The 23,757-nt window shown below is 41.5% G+C and overlaps 2 protein-coding genes across 2 annotated transcripts; one reads left to right on the forward strand and one right to left on the reverse strand.

Annotated features, from left to right (window-relative positions):
- Positions 1-744: 744 nt before the first annotated feature.
- On the reverse strand, positions 745-14,833 carry LOC124275659 (peroxidase-like). The gene is made up of 7 exons (XM_046711284.1): positions 14,815-14,833; positions 9,690-9,797; positions 7,553-8,017; positions 4,053-4,251; positions 3,110-3,279; positions 2,142-2,244; positions 745-869 (listed from the first exon to the last, which is right to left on the reverse strand). The coding sequence occupies exons 1-7, from the start codon at positions 14,831-14,833 to the stop codon at positions 809-811; spliced, it is 1,125 nt and encodes a 374-aa protein (XP_046567240.1). The 3' UTR covers positions 745-808.
- Positions 14,834-17,608: 2,775 nt separating this feature from the next.
- Positions 17,609-20,982, forward strand: LOC124275658 (thyroid peroxidase-like). Its single transcript, XM_046711282.1, has 4 exons — positions 17,609-17,718; positions 19,105-19,252; positions 19,788-19,909; positions 20,740-20,982. The coding sequence occupies exons 1-4, from the start codon at positions 17,673-17,675 to the stop codon at positions 20,943-20,945; spliced, it is 522 nt and encodes a 173-aa protein (XP_046567238.1). The 5' UTR covers positions 17,609-17,672; the 3' UTR covers positions 20,946-20,982.
- The last annotated feature ends 2,775 nt before the right edge of the window (positions 20,983-23,757 follow it).

The raw sequence follows: 23,757 nt of genomic DNA on the forward strand, positions 1-23,757 counted from the left end.
CATTTCTGGTATCCCCCGCCGTGATATTGCTGGAATATTGCAAAAAGCGGCGTAAAACTAAACTCACTCAGTGTTTCATGGGATAATCAAGTCTGGTCATTCTCTGGCGTTTCCGTTTTATATTCATCAGTGTTTGTTCTTACCTGTTGTTGGGTGAGCTGGTACAATGTGTGAAGCCCATGTCTGGGCTGGAATATGGCTAAAAGCGGCGTAAAACCATACTCACTCACTCTGGCAGTAATGATGTTTTATTACATTCGTGTATACGGGCCCTTACACATCAAACGATGATACAAACTCTTGTCCAAGGTCGCTTTATCACTTGGAGATACCCGTGAAGGTCCGGGTGAGAATATTGGTCTTCAGTAACCCATGCTTGTCTAAGAGGCGACTAACGGGATCGGGTGGTCAGGCTCGCTGACTTGGTTGACACATGTCATCGGTTCCCAATTGCGCAGATCGATGCTCATGCTGTTGATCACTTGATTGTCTGGTCCAGACTCCAACTCTAAACTCACTCACTATCACTGGGAGTTCTAGGATGGTACTCAAAATAAGTAAAATGTAATTTTGTATTGCATGAATTAGGTGTCTTTTGACCTCTTTTGAGTTCTGGTACTGTACTACATAAGGACCGTACAAACGACCTTACAAATGAATGCTGCCTTGAACCATTACGGCTCTTACAATGCCCGTGATGACGGCAGAGCATACGCATGGTAAAAATCAACAACACGGAAACAATACTGCATAGCATAATATATTTTACTCATTTGATGAACACAAGTAGTAGTTGATATTTTAGAGGTCACTCTTTCCATTTCGTGAGGTCGATGGCTGGCAGTTCTCGGCATGAAACCGGGCGGTTGCTGGAAGAACATGGCGTGGTCATTGTAACTGTTCCTCGTTTGTTGTGAACATAACAACCTCGGGTCTCCATACATTCGTTTGTCAACAGCGCTGTGGTTAAAGCGTTCGCTCGTCACGTCGAAGACTCGGGTTCGAATCCCCACATAGGTACAATGTGTGAAGCTAATTTCTGGTGTCCCCCGCCGTGATATTGCTGAACAATTGCTAAAAGCGGCGTAAAACTAAACTCAGTCAGTCAGTCGTTTGTCAACAGCGCTGTGGTTAAAGCGTTCGCTCGTCACGTCGAAGACCCGGGTTCGAATCCCCACATCGGTACAATGTGTGAAGCTAATTTCTGGTGTCCCCCGCCGTGATATTGCTGAAATATTGCTAAAAGCGGCGTAAAACCAAACTTAGTCAGTCAGTCGTTTGTGAACAGCGCTGTGGTTAAAGCGTTCGCTCTTCTCGTCGAAGACCCGGGTTCGATTCCCCACATCGGTACAATGTGTGAAGCTAATTTCTGGTGTCCCCCGCCGTGATATTGCTGAAATATTGCTAAAAGCGGCGTAAAACCAAACTCAGTCAGTCAGTCGTTTGTCAACAGCGCTGTGGTTAAAGCGTTCGCTCGTCACGTCGAAGACCCGGGTTCGATTCCCCATATGGGTACAATGTGTGAACCCCATTCTTGATAATCCCCAAAGCGGCGAAAAATCATAATTACTCACTCACTAAACATAGCCGCGTACAACTATTTTTAGATAATTCATGAAAACAGGCATTTTGTCTGTTGTTTACGTCGCCGTAAGCAATGATCTAGCTATATTACCGCGGCCTGTTACTAACCCAGTGGTTGAAATAATGGTCACTTCCAACCTGGATTTTCACGGGTCACCCATGATAGTCACTTCTGGAGCAGGGAAGACATTCTACCCCGGGTCTTCATGGTGAATGAGCATGTACACCACCACCCCACCCCCCCACCCCCACCCCCAAAAATAATAAAAATAAAATTAAAATAAACATTGTAGCGGTTACAGTATGACGTCATTACATATATATTGTGTCGTCACAATAGGGGCAACATATATATATATATATTTAAAAATTTTAAAAATACAAATAAATAAATATTTAAATTAAATAAAAATAAACAAACATTAACACAAACAGACAACAACAAAAAAAGAAACAAAGACTAACCTCCATTATAGTCGATTCTCAGGACAAACAAAATGTGCTTGGAAGGTACTCAGTGCTTAAAGGTTAGTTAAAGAACGTGCATTCATACTTACCCTCTTCCTGGAAGTTTAAAGACGTCTTTTTGAATTCTTTTCATCCGACTGTTCTCACACATCACCTGTGCTAAGGTCACTTTCCGAATCTCAGCTAGCTGGTCTGAAACGGAGGGTGAGTGAGTGGTTATTCGATAGTCCAGTAACACTACGGTGGAAACCCGGAAACTGGGCTTCACATAATTTACCTCTGTTGAAGGTCGAGCCCTTTAACCAGTACGGTACCCTGTAGCTAGTAAAATGACAGGTTTTTTTCAAATTCTACATTAATCAGCCAATAAATTTGAAGAATGAAGAGGACCCGTGGTACATGCTTACTGTTTTTGGTAGTTTGTACTTAAATAAACATACCAATGTTGTGCATATATTACATGGAGAAGTAATATAAATGAAGATACTTTAGTTTGTCTTTTATGATTTACACCGTTTTTCGCAATAATCCAATATTATAATTCTCAGAGGGACATTACGAATGTACACCAGACTGAGAGCGTGAGTATGGTTTTACGCCGCTTTTTTAGCCATGTGGGGAATCGAACCCGGGCCTTCGGCGTGACGAGCGAATGCATTAACCACTAGGCTACCCCACCGCCCTTTGGACACCAGACATGTGGGCAGTCGAACCCTTTAATCCACCGTTTAACATGACAACAGCTTCAAGCACCTCGATACCCAGCTTCATGTGCTCTGACGTGAATTCCAGTGGGGTGGCCTAGTGGGTAAAGCGTTCCTTCGTCACCATGAAGACCCGGATTCGATTGAAGCCCAATTCTGGTGTCCCTGGACGGAATATTGGTCACAGTGGCGTAAAACTAAACTCACTCACTCAAGTTAGTGAAGTGTGCTTTCTATCCATGGTATAGAACTACAGGCGATTCCCGTCTAGCTTTATCTACTGGGGGACACTAGGACCTGCTACAGAAACACACTGGGTGGTGCGGACGTGCAGAAACTTCACTGCTTCTTACCATCAGTAAATCCAAGGGTGCTGTTTTTTGTCTGGTACCAGAATCGATCTCCTACCCGCAAGTTGTAAAACTGTTTCGCCAATATATAACCAAATGTTGGTCCAACCATGGCCTCTTTCAGATGGGCTTCGTCCATTCCACCCAGAAATAGGTCAACATCATCCACACTACTGCAATAAACAAAATACGATTCAAGTTAAATCACGAACAAATACTTTCTAATTCTACTATCGATAATACTGTTATGATAATATCATAACAGGACGCTTTTCATAACCGACCTCACGTGGTGAGTTGCTTTTAGCAATGTTCCAGCACAATCACGGCGGGGGACACCAGAAATGGGCTTCATATATCGTACCCATGTGGGGGATAGAACCCGGGTCTTTAGCGTGACGAGCGAACGCTTTAACCGCTAGGCCATCCCACTGCCCCGACTCATACAATCATAGTGAGTGAGTGAGTTTAGTTTTACGCCGCACTCAGCAATATTCCAGCTCTATGGCGGCGGTCTCTAAATAATCGAGTCTGGACCAGACAATCCAGTGATCAACAGCATCAGCATCGATCTGTGCAATTGGGAACCGATGACATGTGTCAACCAAGTCAGCGAGCCTGACAACCCGATACCGTTAGTCGCCTCTTACGACAAGCATGGGTTACTGAAGATCAATAGTCCAACCCGGACCTTCACGGGTTCATATAATCATAAATACCTAATCAATTACAGTAAACTACGTTTATGTTTATGATACGAACACGCTTATTAACGGGTAAATGGTCCCTGACACTTACGGCATATCATAGTCGAAATGCGTTTTACGAAGTACGGTTATTTCGAAGCCCATTTCTGGTGTCCCTCGTCGTGATATTGCTGGAATAATGCTAAAAGCGGCGTAAAACTTAACTAAACTTCAGTCACTCACGATTTATTAAGACTTACTCGTAAAGGCCAAGTGCACAGAGAGGCGTCCCAGGCTTCTCGATGATGGAGGTGTGTTCGTTGATTTCCTTTGACCACTTGATGAGAAAGTCCATGTATGGCGGAAGTCCGTGGTCTCGACCTCTCTGGATATTCAACGCTACAAGGTCAAGGCTCTTCCCTTGAGTCTTCGTGTTTTCAAACAAGTTATCAGTTACACCTGTGGAGAGAAACATTTTATGTGAGTCATTACATGGCGGCCACATCGTGTCGTGTCTTCGTTACAAAAGCAAACATGTCCAATGATAATATAAATAATTAATACAATTTACCCATGTTTCATGAACAGAGGCGTGTTTAAATCATCACAAACAATTCTTTCTCAATTGATTCTGTTTTACACATACACTCTGTTTTGACTTCTGTGCAATAACATCCTTCACAGTTAATAATGAACACGGTATCGCTACATAAATGAGCTTTCAGGCCATGCGCAGTTACCTCCCCTACCGAGGTCCTTTACCATGAAAACCTGTGGAATCTTTTAAGTAGACTATTTCCCTTTCTTCAATTTCTTTTAGAAGTTGTGAATTTCAGTAAAGACAAAATGTTATTGATAACAACTTCTTTTATTTCGTGAGTGGTAGGTTTCGAGACAGATTCTTGCACCGTTGAATCTGTATCGAAGTGTCGCAGTCACGAAATAAAAGAAGTTGATATCCATAAAAAGTGTCATTATTGTTCTCCCTTTCTTTTCTGTAACAAAATGCCGAACAGATTTTATGAATTTAGGGGTTTCATTACAAAATATAACAGAACAACCTACAACATTATGGCAATGCCTAAAACCAAAGACGTATATATATATACTGAGTCAAAAAAGAAATGTAATTTGAAAAATAATGAATAATTTTTTTCTGATGATACATCTATGTATCCGAAATGGGATCCCTATTTTTCGACTCTAGAAAAACGTTAGCAAAACCCACTCAAACCCATCCATTCGTCGTGCAAATGATGTTAGTGCCAAATCAGGTTTTGCACGTGCAGGCGATCACGTGATCTTCGCATCGAAGTTTTCTTCATATGCACGTGTTTGCATTGGCCTCAAGAATTGAAAAAACACTTTTAAACCACAGTTCTAACGGTACTTGAAATGCCACGATTGTCAAATGTGCAACGTGAACGTGCCGTTGGCATGTTGCAAGCGGGAAGATCAGTTATTGACGTCGCAAGAGCAATGGGATGCAGCCGTCGTATTGTGTATGACTTACGAGGTCGTCTACAACAAACTGGCATCACTTCTGATCGCCCAAGGTCGGGTCGTCCACGTGTGACGTCACGAGCAGAAGACCGTCAAATCGTCCTACGTCACCTACGTGAGAGATTTCTGCCGGCTACACGAACCAGGGCTGAGATGTTTAGAGGTCGACTGTCCTCACAGACCATTCGAAATCGGTTGCGGGCTGCCAATCTCCATTCTTGATGTCCAAATCGTGGGCCAATATTGACGCCGTTTCATCAACGTCAACGTCTGCTGTGGACCCAGAGAGACTGGAATCGAGTCGTCTTTAGCGATGAATCCAGGTTTACCCTCAGATTCGCGGACGGCAGGCATAGAGTGTGGAGACGACGTCGTGAACGGTATGCCCAATGTTGTGTACAGGAAGTCGACGGATTCGGGGGCGGAAGTTGCATGGTGTGGGGTGCTTTCTGTGGGAACAACCGTTCCCGACTTCTGGTCATCCGTGGAAACCTCACAGCTGCTGCTTACCGCGACCAGGTGCTCACCCCCTGAACTCGTTCCTTTCATGGCGGCTCATGGCCCAGGTCTACAGTTCCAGCATGATAATGCTCGGCCGCATACCGCGATGTTGACACGAAATTTCCTTCAAAACGCTGGAATCAACGTCATGGACTGGCCATCGAGGTCCCCTGACCTTAAACCAATAGAGCACGTTTGGGGTGCACTTGGGAGAAGGCTTCGTGGTCTTAGGAACCAACCTCAGAATTTGCAGGAACTTGGCTGCCTTGCAAGAGCAATGGCGCAGAATCCCCAACCACGTGTTCACAAGCATCAGGCAGTCGATGAGGAGACGGTATTTGGCAGTGGTGAATGCGCGGGGCGGCCATACACGATATTGAACTGAGAAATTTCGCATTTTTATTCTTGTGACTTGACATTCTGTATACCCATGTTTTGGAACGGCGGTGTAGCCTAATGGAACTGATTATGGCACTGTCAGTGTATCGAGTACATCACACAGATCTCAACAATGAAATAATAATAATTTAACCATCTTACCATCTCTTGTTCTTTTATAGTGCCCTGAAGAAGGAATGTGAAGTTTCTTTTTTGACTCAGTATATATACTTCCTTGCTAAAACCCATATACCAAACCTGAATTGTCACACACAAGTATAGACAAAATGCATTGAAATGCATGAAATTCCTGTAGAACAACCCTTAAACCCCACGTAGGCTTTTTGCAGAGCTATTACAAATACATAACAGCGGATGTCCGATGTGGAATGATTAGCAGAACGAAATATGTTTATAGCTGTACCAGCAATGCCTTAACTAATAGTCACTGAGGTGAGATCCCACAAGGACGTATGTAACATATATAAAGTGAGAGAGTTTAGTTTTACGCCGCACTCACCACTATTCCAGCTATATGGCAGCGGTCTGTAAATAATCGAGTCTGGACTAGACAATCCAGTGATCAGCAGCATGGGCATCGATCTACGCAATTGGGATACGATGACCTTGTCAACCAAGTCTGCGAGCCTGACAACCCGAACCTGCTAGTCGCGTCTTGCGACAAGCATGGGTTGCTGAAGATCAATTCTAACCCGGATATACCACGGCGGCTAGTATATTATGAAATCACTAGAAGGCAATGCTGTGACAGGTTTCACGGCAATAAGCATATACTTGTGCTTTCCAAAGCTGTGCATGAAGCTAACGAAAACTTCGAAATAAAGGTACAATTCGATTAAATCAAAATTGGGAACAAGTCGAAGGGTCGAGATAGCACTATGTATTGTGTGTCACGTGGCTTTCGGAACTTGGTCCGCTTGCACAAAGCGAACTCGGCGTTAGACAATCGCAACTGATATACTTACCTACTTTAGCAGAGGCTTATGATCGCCGTGGCGTTAAGATCGCTTTGTGCAAGTGGATCCACAGGAGGATAGGTTCTAGATATAGATACCAGGGGTTCGAGATAAGGAGGTTCGACTGTAAAGCTAATATGAAACGTATAACCACATGATATTCGCTTAAGTCGTCTCCATAACGTGAATGGAACAACTTGAACGTTTTAAACAGTATCTCGCTGAGATAGAGCAGACAATGCCATCCACTCTACCTTCCTTAAGGGGCGGTGGGGTAACCTAGAGGTTAAAGCGGTCTATAGTCACGCCGAACCCGGGTTCGAATCCCCACATGAATACAATCTGTGAAGCCCAATTCTGACGTGGAACATTGCGGCGTAAAACTAGACACACTCACTCACCTTCCGTAAAGTGTGTATCTGCCTTTTGGCTCGGGCCCCGGAGAAGACCGAGAAGGACGTCTTCATATCCCTCAGCGACATAGGAAGGGTCCATGTACAAGTTGCGAATGTCGATATCTTCATTCTTCTTCACGCCGTAGTGACCGGCAATCTGGGAGTGACCAAACCTGAAGGCGGCAGTGGCGAAGCTGTTAAATATTCCGGGATTGACGCTGTCGTCGTAGCTGTGGTCACCAAAGACGTCGAAGTATTCGTATATCAATGGCCCCAGCACTTTCCTCAGCCAGTTGTCGTATGTTATGTGCTGCATGGCTGCTATGATGATCTTCCTGGCCTCCTGGAATAGTCTCTCATCGTCCCACCCAGGGTTGACCTGGCGCAGTTCGGTTGCCAGGCGGTTGTGTTCCCTCACCCACAGGGTGTGCATGGCAACCAGCCCAGGGAACACATTCACGCGGAAGTCACCTAAAGGGTGCAATGTACATGGTTTTAATGTCTTGTCTTAATAGAAAAATACATCATACACCCGAATTGACAACTTGGTTCATGTTGATGATTTGTATTGAGCGCTAATGCCAACAAACACATGCTCATTATAAATATAGTAGTACTTTATCGCAGGATCCACCCATTGTGAGTATACATGTCGCCTAAAGTGGTTACACCCAGGATGGGGGTGTCGAATGAGGACTCAAGTGTAGTTTGGGATTAGTACCTGTATCCTATCACACAAGGGACGCAACTCTGCATCGTGGGCTCTTGTTTCTTCCACCATACGCAGTGGGTTTCCAATGTCTATTTCTTCCTTAGACCTTGTGTGGGTTATACTAACGGTTGAATGGAACAGACATTCTCTCGGTCATTTCAGCTACGATCATCATGGTGTCCCAAACAAGGAATGTTTTAAGTCTCTTTTTTCAATTAAATCAATATAAAAAACCAATGTCTTTGAGGAAGTGTAGTCGCTTCCTGAAGGGAGTGGTAACTCTCTTACCTGCATTGTAGCAAGAATGGCCGTTTTTCTTGACGCAAAAGGTTTTGTCAGATAAAGGTAGCATATTGCCCTCAGATGTAGCCAGTAAACCTGATAAAGAGATGCCAAATAATTAGTGGGGCGGTGGGATAGCCTAGTGGTTAAAGCGTTGGCTCGTCACGCCGAAGACCCGGGTTCGATTCCCCACATGGGGTACAGTGTATGAAGCCCATTTCTGGTGTCCCCCGCCGTGATATTGCTGGAATATTGCTACAAGCGGCGTAAAACTCGCTCACTCAATTAAGTAGTGCACATATACAGTGTACTTACACCAATGCTGCTTATTCTATCAAAAGGCACCGTGATCAATGCATAAGAATGCTTTAAGCTATTCGGCATGTTTACCTCGGTTATTGGATCTGTCTGCATTTGACGTTGATTCTCAACTCCCCGGGAAGAATTCAACTCCAAATGCCTGTGAAAGCCAGTTTCATCCTACCGGGTACCCGCGGCAAAACAGAGGCACATTATGAACCAAGTCACGTTTCTGGTGTGACGTCATATATACAACATGTGCTTCAGTGCTGGGCATGTCCGAATCCCTGGACACTCCGACAAGCTGGCAAACACGGTCCACCATACAAGGTCTCTCTGCGACCACCGTTGCCAAACAGCCTGGTTAAGGATCCCAGGGCTGTTGCCACGGACACGTACCGACACCACAGACACAGATATCGAACAGGCTATTAATTGAAGGGCCACACTTACGATTTATATTTCATTAATATTCAAATTATATCTTTTAGTAATAAATGACGATTAAGAGATTCCATACGTATTGAAATAGACATGCACATCTGTAATAAGGCGCGTCGTTCCAATTCATCAGAATGAGTGAGTAAGTTAAGTTTTACGCCGCACTCAGCAATATTCCAGCTATATGACGGCGGTCTGTAAATAATCGAGTTTGGACCAGACAATCCAGTGATCAACAGCATGTGTCAACCAAGTCAGCGAGCCTGACCACCCGATCCCGTTAGTCGCCTCTTACGACAAGCATGGGTTACTGAAGGCCAATTCTAACCCGGATCTTCACGTGTCGAACATCACATTAACATCGTTATAAAGAGACACAGGTGTGTTTTGTGTTACATCGTTACATGCCTCCTGCGCCGGTCCGTAGATTCGAACATTCTTCTGTGGAGCTACCGTAGACGTTGCTGGCGTCGATGTAGGAGGTGAGAACGTTCAGTTGCTCACGTCGACATCCCTCTGGAAATATACCGTACACGTGTAACACATGATCAACACTTGGGCGGTGGGGTAGCCTAGTGGTTAAAGCGTTCGCTCGTCACACTGAAGACCCGGATTCGATTCCCAACATGGGTACAATGTATGAAACCCGGCGTGACGAGCGAACGCTTTAACCGCTAGGCTACCCCACCGCCGGGGTGTTCTCTTTTTGCCTGCACGTATTGTTTAGGGATTAAAATTACAGGACCGTACTAGTCCTTACAACAATGGGGATTAAAGCTATAGTGTGTAGTAGAAATGTAAGTATGCCAGCACTTGCAGGTAAACAGTAAAGTTGATCACATTTTGTTTATTGCATATAGCACCCACAAATAGACGAATATGAGTCATTTGAAAATATGGTGACATTTTAAATTTTACTAATATTGCATGTAACATTGTATGCATACACAATATTGCATATATACAAATATACGAAAATGAATTATCTGACAAATATGATGAAATTTTAAATCAGCAAATACACAAAATAAGCGTTAAATGACACACCAGGAAATAAATATTTATGTGCACTGTGCATTATACATAAATACATACAATTGTATAATTTGTTTCACATGACATAATAATCCCATTCACAATCCCACCAGATGAGAAACGGCATCACCATAAGCAAGTGGTGAGATGGTACCAGTTAAGAGTCCATGTTTCTCAAGGTCAATTCTTTCTTCAAGGTGCCGGTAGTGAACTCCACTTACTGGAACAGACTATAATTGTGCAGGCACCCTGGACTGTTAATCCTAATCCGCTTACAGCCAATTAAAGTGCAGGCAAAAAGAGAATACATCCCACCGCCCCCGACAGTGTGACTAACGATCCTGTAAAAGCAACTACAGTCAAATCCCGATGAGTCGAATGCCGGTGTCTCGAATATTATGCATAACTCGAAGTACCTGTCGGTCCCGACCATTCCCTGTTATAGTTGTCATCATTTGATTTCCGGTTACACGAATTCGTCTCATAAATACACACGATGACTCGTATTCTGGTTAATAGCTATCTGCTTTCCTCAATTCATGTAAGGCCATGTCTATGTCTTCACTTGTATTCGACGCTTTCTTTTCCTCGAGGACTACGTTACTGCTTAAATCGAACAATGCAAAGTTGAAACAGGTAATTGTTTACATCTATAGAAATTGTCGAAACACTAACGACAATTTATAGTTCTACCGATGCTAAATATTGTAACCTGTCTTTTGATATATTGCCAAACAATTGATACATCACCAGTTGGTTGTATCGTTATCTAAATGTACACAATGTGGTTTTAATGTGAGTGAGTAATTGGTTATCTTCCTACGTTGTCATCAGGTAAACGAAAGGTTGACAGTATGAGCATACATCTACACGGTCAGAGACGATAACACACAATCATTAAACTCCACATTGTTACAGCACAGTTCTCATCATTCTTCCGACAAGCATGGGATAGGAGGAGGTTGTACCTAGCTTCTTGTGTTGTTGGAATGATACAACGGATTTCTTTGACAAGATTTATAAAACCTTTACATGGATCATAAATCCTTCACATGGATCACACGGAAACCTGTCACAACCCATTTGTTTGAAATATCATGCGTTGTGCCCGTAAACGTATTCAAACTCAAACTTTTATTCCGTATAAAGGCCATAGGCCCAATACAAAAACTCACAAAATAATAATGATAGTGACAAAATGGTTAGATACACCTTTTAAAAACTTCTTAACCTTAAAGCGTCTTTTACAAATTTTGCTAAGTTAATTAGGATATTCATTTTATCACAACTTAATAACATAGTAATTTATAAATAGAAGGATGTTTCCACAAATTTTCAGGAATATACTTTGTCTTAACATGGAATAAACTTTACATATTAACAGAAAATGGTATTCATCTTCTATACATCCATTCATACATAAATTACAAAATCGTTCATCGCGAATAACACCGTAACGTCTACCAACGTTTATCATTAATGGCAATTTCCCAGATCTTAGCAAAAATAAAAGCCTTCTGTATTCGCGATCCTTTAGAGTACCCAACATAACCTGTTAGAAATAACGTACAGCAGTTGTTTAGGTTCCATGAAAAAGTTTAACCCGGATCTCCTTGGTCAATCAACAGCTAGGGTTGCAGGTAAACAGCTTGTGTCAACATTTCAAGCCATACATCATGAAGGCAAATGAATAAATGAACTGATGGGGAACCGAGTCGTTTGTTTAAAACTTAATCGATAAAACACATCACATTTCCAGAAAACAAGGGGTCTAAGAATTTGTGACAAATCTAGCTGATATTAATGTGTTCGAAACTATACTTCCGGAAAGGTAGATTGTTCGAAGAATCGATGGTAAAGCGACACGCTAGTATACTATAACAAAATCTTTCAGTCTCACCACGCTTCTTAAAAGGCAAATGGATTGAAGGACCGATGATAAATAGCGATACTAGTATACTACGACGAAATGTATCATGAAATTTGTGTAATTTTTCATTTGTAACATCTTGTAATGACAACACGATATCATACTGATCCTAAGTAAATCACTGAGGTCGCTGGGGCAATGTTTTGTAATAGGCGTTTACAAAATGGACTCTGTAGGTGCTACAGCTGCCGCATCAGGTTGTCATGGAAACATCTGAACCCATAACCGATGAAACAGAAGCAAACAAGAATTGGTTTTTCGACGGTCATGTACTTGATATGTGTATTACATTTCTGTGTTTGGTAACTCTTTTCAGTAAAGCAACATTTTGGCAACGTTTGTAATATTTTGATCAAATATATATAATTTTTAAGTGTTTGGCTTTTGTTTATACAATCATCCTTGTCTGGTTCTTAGGAGATTGAGTATGAATAATGTTATTTTGACAAAATACGCCGTCTAAAGGCTTTCGTAACAATATACGTTTAGTTTAAACATATTTTATTCACAATGTGAAAAGGATCGGGGACAAGTTCTTTCAACTTATTAAACCCCTCTTCGAAGATATTTACAAATAACTAATAACCACACAAGCAATTATTAGAAACAGAGACAGAGAAAGACTGAAAGATAACAGGAGGAAATGCTATAATACAAAAGGTGTTAGAGAGAAGACTACTGGAATCGTTTAGATTTGCATATACATTGATGTACATTTTTTAATATAATTTCATTTTTATGATTTGTCAGATCTGCAATGCCGTTTAAAATAACAGATAATGTAATCACAGAATTACTACATATATCTTGAATAGCTTTAAGCATGATCTTTCTATGTTGATTGAGTAAAGAACATTCTAAGAAATAGTGATGAGCATTTTCGCATGGGTTTCCACATGCGCAGGATGGATAAGTGATTAGCCCTACTCTGTACAGCTCGTAACTTAATCTACTAGCTTCATGACGTAGTTGAGTATGGAATATGTTAAATTTTCTAATACCGTAATAAAAGTACAGTGGAGCTGAGTTATATGATGTTATTATGCTCGATTTAAACTTTGATAGTGAAGTACAATTTCTTACATTTGTAGGTAGATTGTTCCACAATCTTATAGTTGATGGGAAGAACGACTCATGAGAATGTTTTATTCTTGTTCTTGGCAAGCAGATATTGCCTGAATTTCTTAGATTATATTGACTCCTGGAGCCCACGTTCTGAGGAATTATTTCTTTTAGGTAGATTGGACTTTTGTTGTTTTGAATATTGTAGAACAAAGACAATTTTCTTATTCTTCTACGCTCTGATAGTGCTTCCATGCCTGTTTTATAATATAGTGAATTAAAAGAAGAATATTTGGGAAGTCCTGTAATAATTCTTGCAGCTTCCATCTGGAGCCTTTCCAATTTTAAACTTAGTTCTTTTCCGCAGCCATCCCAGACTTCGCATGCGAACTCAAAGTGTGGTCTAAAAACTGTGTAAATCTTTAGAAGTGTATTTCTGGTAAGAATATATTTAAGTTTTCTCATTGAGTAAATCATTTTAGAGGTTTTGGAAACAATATTAGATACATGGGAGGACCATTTGCCGTTCGATGAAAGTATTATCCCCAAATGTTTATGATCTTCTACCGTTTTAACAATCTTATCGTCAAATAGTAAGTTAATCAAGTAAATATCATCTTTAAGTGAGAAAAGTATTTATTCTGTCTTATCTGGGTTGTATGATATCAACCACTTGTTTGCCCAGTCGTTTAACCTTCTGAGATTTATGTTTAATGAGGTTTCTATTCTGTTAAGATTTCCAGAAGCCTTGCCTAATGATGTGTCATCTGCAAATAGTCGCGTTATGCAATCTAAGTCATCAGCAATATCATTTACATAAACAATGAATAAAAACGGACCCAACACTGATCCTTGTGGGACGCCAGCTTGGAGTAACCTTGGTTTAGACAGGGCTCCATTAACAAAGACCTTTGATAGCGATTATATATGTAATTACATAACCACTCTAACAATCTACCTTTAATACCATACATTTCCAATTTATGTATAAGCCCTCCGTGCCAAACACGATCAAAAGCCATCGAAACATCACAAAGACCATACAATATTGGTCCTTATCATCTAGAGCTTGGCATATTTGATGATATATTTCAATTAATTGATGGACAGGTGAACTCCCAGCTTGAAAACCAGCTTGGTATTTGTACAATAACTTGTTCTCGTTGAAATAGTTAGATATATGCTTGAATACAGCTCTCTCAAACAGTTTACCGACACAACTTATAAGAGATATCGGTCTGTAGTTTGATGCTTTAGTTTTGTCACCTTTCTTGAATACAGGCATTACATGTGCTAATTTCCATTCTGATGGATACGCACCTTTTCGTAATGACAATTCAAAAAGCAAACATAATGGCGCATTTATTGAATGAGCAGTTTCTTTTAAAAGCTTATGACTTATTCTGTCGGGACCCGCAGCTTTATTCAGTGGCAAACATTTAATTATATCTGTAATTTCCTGTTTAGTCACTGATATAAATTCTAAAGTGGATTTTGTACGTCTACCAAATTGAGGAGGAGCCATATTCTCGTCATTTACACAGGAGATCGAGGCAAAGAAGTTAATTAAAAATTCAGCTTTATCAATATCTGAGAAAAGCGACGGGTCATTATCATTAGGATATTGTTTGAGAGGGGGAATGCAAGTTGCTGTACCTGAATGTTTTACAACATATCGCAGCATTTTCCAGTAGGAGGGTTTATTTTTAAAGTGTAATTCAGTGATAAAATCATCAATTTTGGAATAAGAATTCTCTTTTGCATGGTATTTCATATTGTTAACTTTATTTCTCTGTTTCTTATACAATCGAATATCTCTTTCACTATCAGTTCTTTTTGCTTTCTTTCTCATTCTATCAGGTTTTCTGCATTCCCGTCTCAACTCAGTATCGAACCAAGGCTTATCACCAGGACGAATCGTTACAGTTTTAGAATGTACACATGAACTAACATATCCTATGAAACATCGTGAAAGACTTTACATGCATCATCAACACATTCACAGTTGTTAAAAATATCAAACCACTCAGTATTTTCGATAAGATTGTTAAGTTAATCGTATTTACCAGTTTTGTAATATACGTTGACATATACATGTAGTCTATATACTTACGAGAAAAGTCCTTCAAATAACTTGCATTCCCTGTGGTAACAGTTTCGGGTTATGGTGAATAACGGATAATTTCCCAGAGTGAATAATGTTTCACTTGAAACATTTAGTGAATCGGGGTTCCCCGATACGTAACAAAATCTGTGAAATTGTTTGAATGACGTCACTTCAAAATGACTTTGACGTAATAAACAATACATGGCAGTTGTTTCTTGTGAAGACCTAACGTCAAACTAAATACATATCCTATAGCACTGAGTATAACCTGTGTGGAATGTTTGATGTTGATCAAACATAACTGAATTATTGGCAGGGTTCTGTCAACACTGCTCGAGCATCACCAAATATGTTTCTACCTTCTACCTGTCTCTACCTTCCTCCAAGTCTGAAAATTACTCCATCCTTTCCATGAGAGTTGGGATATCAGATAAAACATAATTTGTATCTAACTGCCTTCAATGCAGTCGACCCTATGGGGTGTACAGAGAAAATTAGATTCAACATTTTTGTACATCAATTTGAATTCTATATTGAATTAAATGACAAAACAGGAGGCGTTTACAGTCTGCCATCGTCAATGAATTGAGTGTGTTTTGGACATCCCAAAGACTCAGGTATTGTCAAAGGAAAGACCAAAGGTCCAATAGTACCATCCCGGTCATAGTGGGATTGTACAAAGAAAAAGACTTCTCTCTATGTCGACTCTAAACGACTCCAGCAATGTATGCCGATGGTCTAGAAGAATCAAGAGCCGTGGCTTTCGGAAAGCGAGTACAGTTCTTGCACATTCAATGTGAAAATGGATGCTATGAATTTAATAGCATTCTCAAACAAAAATCAGTTTCCCTAAATGTCCCCAATTATTTGCAACTTCAGGAACCACCATCGGCGCCATTTTCTGCGAACACTATTTCATCCAAACTGATGGACCACAGGTTATAAGAACGGAAGCCAGGCCATGGATTTGGCGGGTCATTTCTATTTGTTTGTTTGTTTGTTGTTTAACGCCGCACTCAGCAATATTCCAGCTATATAGCGGCGGTCTGTAAATAATAGAGACACTAACCAGACAATCCAGTGATGAACAGCATGAACATCAATCTAAGCAATTGCGATATGACGACATTTGTCCACCAAGTCAGCGAGCAGCTCATGATATAAATTTCACTACAAGCCCCTGCCAAAATTTATAACACTGTTACCAGCCTGTAGTGGTATGAGGGCGGCGGGGTAGCCCAGTGGTTAAAGCGTTCGCTCGTCACGCCGAAGGCCCGGGTTCGATGCCCACATGGGTAAAATATGTGAAGCCAATGTCTGGTGTCCCCGCCGTGATATTGCTGCAATATTGCTAAAAAGCGGCGTAAAAACCATACTCACTAACTCACTGACTGTTGTGGTATGATCACTGGTGACCTCTCTGTTACGTACTGTAAACATTATCAATGAAATGTAATCGTCACACAGTCGTATCAGAATAAAGTGTTATAAAAAGCAAAAGAGCGGGGAAATATACATATGGCTTACTGACAACCCGTTACTGGAAATCAAGAAGGGTTTACTTACATTCACAGAAAGTTTTTGAAACAAGTCAGTGGAATATCAGGTTGGTAAAATATTGGCTTGGTATTAGCAATCTCAGAGAGGAGTTCAAGTTCAATTCAGTTTTGTTACAGGCACGAGGAGGACGTTTCCAAATGTAGTGTATGAATGATCATCGTAATGTCTGAGGAAATTCCTCAAATTGACCTTTATAATTGTTGTCCTTTTTCAGACGAACAAATGAATTTGGAGAAATTCACAAGCACCGAAATAATGTTGACAAACCTTTAAACATGACCAAGGCGTATCTGAGATCAGAACCCACAAGAAAAAGGATAAGCATGATTAAATTATACAACTTCGTACAAATAATTCATTATTACGGAACCTTGTTAATCCGGACAATATCACTGGGAAGGGTAAATTCTGGATTAAAGGGGTACTTCATGAGACGACGGACAAACTGCAGTGAATGTTGTCGAGTGCCACGTATCATTTCTCATACGACTGATACAGTATTGCTTTTTTTCATTTGAAAAAGCATTTCCACGCGACGTTATTTGGAAATCAATGCATTTCAGCCAATGGGATTAAGGCATACACACATCCGCTTCACAAACATCAATGATGTAGGCTCCAAACGCTATATAAACGTGCGTATTGCACAGGACTTCAGTGCGGGAGGCAGCTCCTGGTGAAAGAGACAGTGACGAAGATGTTACTGACAACGCTGTTTTTAGCAGGCATCATTGTTGCTGCAGGTAAATTATTATCTTACTTCTCAATTACACTATTTATTTTATTTTATTTTTTTTATTTATGAAAGGGGCTTAACAATACAACTGTATTGACAAAATAGTAATAATGTTTACTGTTACATGTCTCTCTATATTGTATTGGAATCTGAACATCTCGCTCTTTCGACTTATTCAGTGGACCATTCAGATTTAATCCACTAGATACAGGTGGCTTATAATATTGTGTTACTTTAGATTTAGTACATTCTAAGTGATGTAATTCTCCAAGCAAGTTTGGTCGTGTAGCATCGGAACTCTCTCTGTGAACGTCACTGGTTCATTACAATGGTTTAAGACTCAAAGTGAGTGAGTAACTATGGTTTTACGCCTCTTTTAGCAATTTTCAAGCAATATCTCGATGTGGGAAACCAGAATTGGGCTTCACACATTTTACTCATGTAGGAAATCGAACCCCGGTCTTCAGCGTGACGGGCGGACGCTAAAACCACTAGGCTACCCAAACGCCCTAAAACTCAAGGAGTTATGGACTTCAACTTTCAATATTCTTTCAATGCAATGCCCAAAGTGATGCAACTCTTTGACTCAAAATGATTTAAGGAATTTTTACAAGCACCATGGTGGCATAGGGAGTGAGTGCGCTTTTAGAATATTTCAGCAATATCTCGACGGGGACACCAGAAATTGGCTTCACACAAATGTACCTCTTTTCCAAATCGAACCCGGGCCTTCAGGCGTAACGAGCGAACGCTTGAACTACTAGGCTACCCCACCGTCCCGTGTTATCGGGAGACACATACACTAAGATGAGAAGGCGAGACTCCTTGTATCCATGATCCCTGCAGTAACACTCCGAATATGATTCCCAATGAATATTTGTTGGATACACATATCCGCCGTGTTTGATATAAAATGCCTCTCAGTATACATTCTGTACATTCCTCGAAAGGTCTATTTTAGATCAAGTCCTATTGCAGAGATACTTCTCCGGGGATATCAGAATGTTATTGTGGTTTCAAGATTCCAGTTAGAATTGATCTTCAGCAACTCATGTTTGTCGTCAGAGGCGACTAACGGGATGGGATGGTCAGACTTGCAGACTTGGTTGACTCATGTCATCATAGCCAAATTGCGTAGATCGATGCTCATGCTGTTGATCACTGGATTATCTGGTCCAGAGTCGATGTTTTACAGGCGGCCGCCATATAGCTGGAATATTGCTGAGAACGGCGTTCAACAACAAACATACAAATCCAGATTCCAGATTACGGAACTGGTTATTTCGGGTTCCATGCCCGAACTCCTGAGTTTAACCAGTTTGGGGTGACCTGCCCTTGCGTTACTGAAACAGCTTTTCAGCTGACTGATTCCTGGTCACTTCGATGTTTACAGGCGGTTGGAGAACTGTGCACAAGATGATACCAGAAATTGTCGACGCCATGGAGACCAATACCGAGGCCGAGAAGACCTTCAACGAAGGCAATAAAGCTGAAGTCATCCTCGCGCGAGAAAGGGCGAGACTGAGCGAGAGAATCGCAAGGTAGGGATTGGCTGATGTATTACCATCCATCTGTGTTTTTCTGTATGCATCATACACTCACCATTTCATTCATGTCTGTTGCTTTTGGCATTGTATTCCTCCACATCAATGGAAGATAACAGCTTTGTTAATGAGTGTGGTTTTAAGCCGCTTTTAACAATATTTCAAAACTATACACTGTTATTGTGCGTCACACAATGTACCCATGTAGGTAATCGAACTCAGGTCTTTGGCGTGACGAGCGAACGTTTTAACCACTAGGCTACCCCATAGCCCTGACGGCGGGTAGCAGATGTGTTTTTGTGTCTGAACATAGTTTGTACTTTGTTGGCCGAACACTGAGAGTTGGTTTAACCAATGAAACGTTAAAGTGTATTGAAGTTTAAAACATATATTAAAAATTTGTTGGCGGATTTTTTTTACAGTAAATAATCGTTAATTTTACTGGAGACAATTTGTGAGTTTATTTCTTTCCGCTTATCTTCATATACGGTTAACTTCTGCATGAATGTTTTGTTCGTTTGTTTGTTTTCAGTAAATGTGACAGGAAGCTGAAATACCGGCCGCTAGATGGCGTGTGCAACAATATTAAGAATCCAAACTGGGGAGCGCCATTACAAGCATTCAGGAGAATCCTTGACCCCAAATATGACGATGGTGAGTATGCATAGATCTATATTTTCGAAATATTGAACATCTTAATCCAAAACTGAATGATTTTACGAAACAGCTTCTAGATTCACATTCGACATGACCGATAATATTGACTAATGACTACTTTGCAGGGAAAGAAACCTTTCAATATTTCCCACTAGATACATGACCATTGAGTGGACAATAATCAGTGGTCCTGTCTGTACTTCACTGGTCCAAAATAACACTCGTAGATTTACTTATAACTATCAATACAAAATTCACTGGCCACCAGGACCAATGCAAACTTATCATTTAGTGGTCCTGGAGATTTTTTACTAGCCAGCTACCACAGGACCAGCGTAAATTTCGCACACTGAGTTAGTAGTTAAGAATATTCGATCTTATCAATGTTAATGACACGATACCTCCTTCTGTGTGTCATAGCAACATTCATCCATATTCATACGAAATTTCTGAAAAAGACCTAGTCCGTAATAAGGTTCAGGTTTTGTTAGAAACGTGTTCATGAAAGTATTACCAGTTTGCGAAAATGCATTATGAATAAAAGTAAGCTGCATAAATTAATGTAATTTTATATAATTTCAAATTAAGAATACTAGTGAGCGAGTAAGGGTTTACGCCACTTTTAGCAATATTCCAGTAATATCACCAGAAATAGGCTTCACACATTGTACCCATGATGGGAATCGAACCCGGGTCTTAAGCGTGACGAGCGGACGCTTTAACTATTAGGCTACCGCCCCGCCCCTGAAGAATACTAAACGTGCGTGAATGCAGGTAATAATGTGAATTACTGTAAGTTTGTAACGATCAGTTTGTCTTCCTATTAGATAATGGTAGCCCTCGGTTGTTCGGAGGTAACACAGAGCCCCTCCCTAGCGCCCGGGAGGTCAGCGTGGAGTGTTTCAACCTCGACAGTACGAGTACGCAGGACAGGATGTTCAGTCAGATGATGATGCAGTGGGGTCAGTTCCTGGACCACGACCTCACGGCGACGCCGAAGACTGACGGTGAGAACAGAGAACATTCCGAGTGAGTGAGAGTGTGTGGCTTTACGCTGCTTTTAGCAATATTCCAGCAATACCACGAGATTCCAGTAATGGGCTTCACACATTGTACCCATGTGGGGAATCGAACCCGGGTCTTTGCCGCTTTAATGCTCTTTGGAGTTGTGTCCCTTTGGCGTGCCAGGATCAGAGTAGTGGGGCTTTGATACTGAGATTGTTGTTCACCATTTGTCAGCACTATACTAGCTGTTACATTAAAAACCTAAAACGTATTTATCCTACTCCCAGGGTGCCGTTGTACAAAGCAACTTTAGCTCCACGACAGTCGTAAGTCTATGCTATGCTATTCCAGAGATATTTGTTGTGAAGAAGAACGTTCTGTTGTAGACATGCCTACCTGGCGTATTTTGCCGTATATATTACGATTTTGTATCATCAAGCACGATTGTACACATTACAGTTTGTACCCTGACAGGGATATAATGTAAAAAAATATCATGTACGATCAGAAGTGTATGAACAAACATACAAATATACATCTACCCCAGGAATAACCCAATCCTGCGCCCCGTTTCACAAAGCTCTCATAAGTTCAAAATATCGTAACTTTTCTCGTAGCATGTGTACTTACTATACTGTAACAATGACTTACGATAGTTGTAGCGCTACGAGAGCTTTGTGAAACGGGGCCCAGGTTATTCCAAAGTATGTACATTGTTCATACTATCACTCAGATATTAGTATTGCACATTCGGGTAAAGTACATCACTAAGCATCTGAAAACCAAGGGACATCTAACCAATGTTGTGTTCCCACCGGTGGCACCAGCGATATGGACAAGTCAATGGCCGTTGTTAAAGCAGAAATCCAAATGACACAAGACGAGCAGCAGCCAGACCAGCTAAAACTCCAACCACAAAGGGCCAGGAGAGGCTGCAGTCAGGCACTCCTGAGTGCGGCCATGGCTCATAGAGAGGGATAACAGTTTGGTCAGTTCTCCAGACGCCTAGACACCAATTTGAAGTTAGAGGATCCAGTAGCATTCCAAAACTACACAAGGTTAACACCACAGCTCTTCGATGAAGTCTTGCATAGGGTGGCCCGAGCAATCGATAAGGAAGTCACCAGTTTCAGGCAACCTCTCTCACCTGGACTGAAACTGGCAGTCACAGCTAGGCACCTTGAGGCTGGAGACAACTATGGGTCTCTTGCGTATGCCTTCAGGTGTGGAGTGTCCACCATCTCAGAGATGGTTCCAGAAGTGTGACAGGCAATTGTGTTTAGCTTACCTGTGATCCCTGAAGCCTGGACAGCTGCAGCTAACCAGTTTGTACAGAGATGGATATATCCCACGCCATTGGGTCCCTGGATGGCAAACACATTGCTGTCAAGAAGCCACCTCAAACTGGCAGTCAGTTACAAGGGCGTCGTTTCGATACCACTCCTAGCTCTGCAGATTACAAGTTTGTGTGGATCGAGCTTGTTAGGAAAGGACACATGTCAGATGCTAAGATATGTGGCGACTCAGGGCTGGTCAACGGCATGGACTTCCCCCACCCTACCCTCTGACTGCAAGCCCTGATTCCCACCAAGACATACCCCTCTTCATCCTTCGCTCTCAGGAATTGCCTAGTGAAGCCATACAGCAGAAGAAGGATGTCCAGGAGGAGAGGACTCGCAAGAGGGAGGAGAATGGTGGAAAATGCCCTTGGGATCCTGGCCAATAGATTCAGGTGTCTCCTCATAGTGGAGGGGGCAGTGGCTCTGCACAACCGATTGAGGCTGAGGCATCCAGACATTGCAGCACAATAGGCGGACGTCGAGGATGAAAACAACATGTCATCCAAGGGGCATGGAGGACTAAGTGGACTGGCTAGATGTGGATCAACCTCCTGCACCTCGCAAATCAGCCAGAGCAAATGCGAAGGATCAGAGGGAACTCCTGAAGGCGCAGTAATTCTGATTTCCAGTACATATATGGGCGCAAGAACTCGTAACAGATCGTGAGCGTCCGTGAAAAAGCGTCAATAGTCGTATCTACTCGTAGTTACTCGTATCAACTCGTATCTGCTCGTGAATCATTCGTGTCAGGTTGTTAGCAACGGTTGACAGACCGTCACAGATCGTGGGAGATCACTACACATCTCAACATAGCGCGGTGTTTGTCTTGTCCACGATTGATTCCGACCACTACGATTTCTAAGCACGATTAGATGTGATATGTTCGCTTTGTTATGATGCAATACTATCTGATGCGATGATCACGATTGACGATTAACTGTTATTGATCGTAGAAATTGTTTTAACCCTTCAGAATATTTCTACGATCAATACGATTGCCACAACTGACCTCAAGATCTGATAAGATTTGATAGGATCACCGACGATTAGTCCACAATTAAGACCACGGTTTCAATCGTGGCGCGCGAATCGTGATAGTGTGAACATAGCATTTAGGGCAATACAGTTCTACATTTAACAACCGTTTCAAGGGTATCAACGGAAAGTAGGAATTTTCGTACAGTTCATGCTCTAAAATCCAGTTACTTGAATTGAAATTTGACATAAACATTGAATCCCATATTACAGTTCAATACAACTCGACGATAACTAACTGACATTTTGTTTTAAACGCTAATACAACTCAGAAAAAGGCGTGTCTGCTGATGAGGGTTGTCATATTTCGTGTTGAAAACGATCATTTTCACGCGATCTTGTTTCGACACTCAGGAGGGTGCCCTCGCTTAACGCGCAATTGCAATAAATAGAGAGAGTGTCAGCTATTATAGAAAGATCTGTACAGTTTAGACCCGTCTCTGCCAAATGGCAAAACCCGATATA

The sequence above is a fragment of the Haliotis rubra genome, unplaced genomic scaffold, assembly GCF_003918875.1.
Source record: "Haliotis rubra isolate DU_JTF1 unplaced genomic scaffold, ASM391887v1 Scf2000, whole genome shotgun sequence".
Classification (NCBI taxonomy): Eukaryota; Metazoa; Mollusca; class Gastropoda; order Lepetellida; family Haliotidae; genus Haliotis; species Haliotis rubra.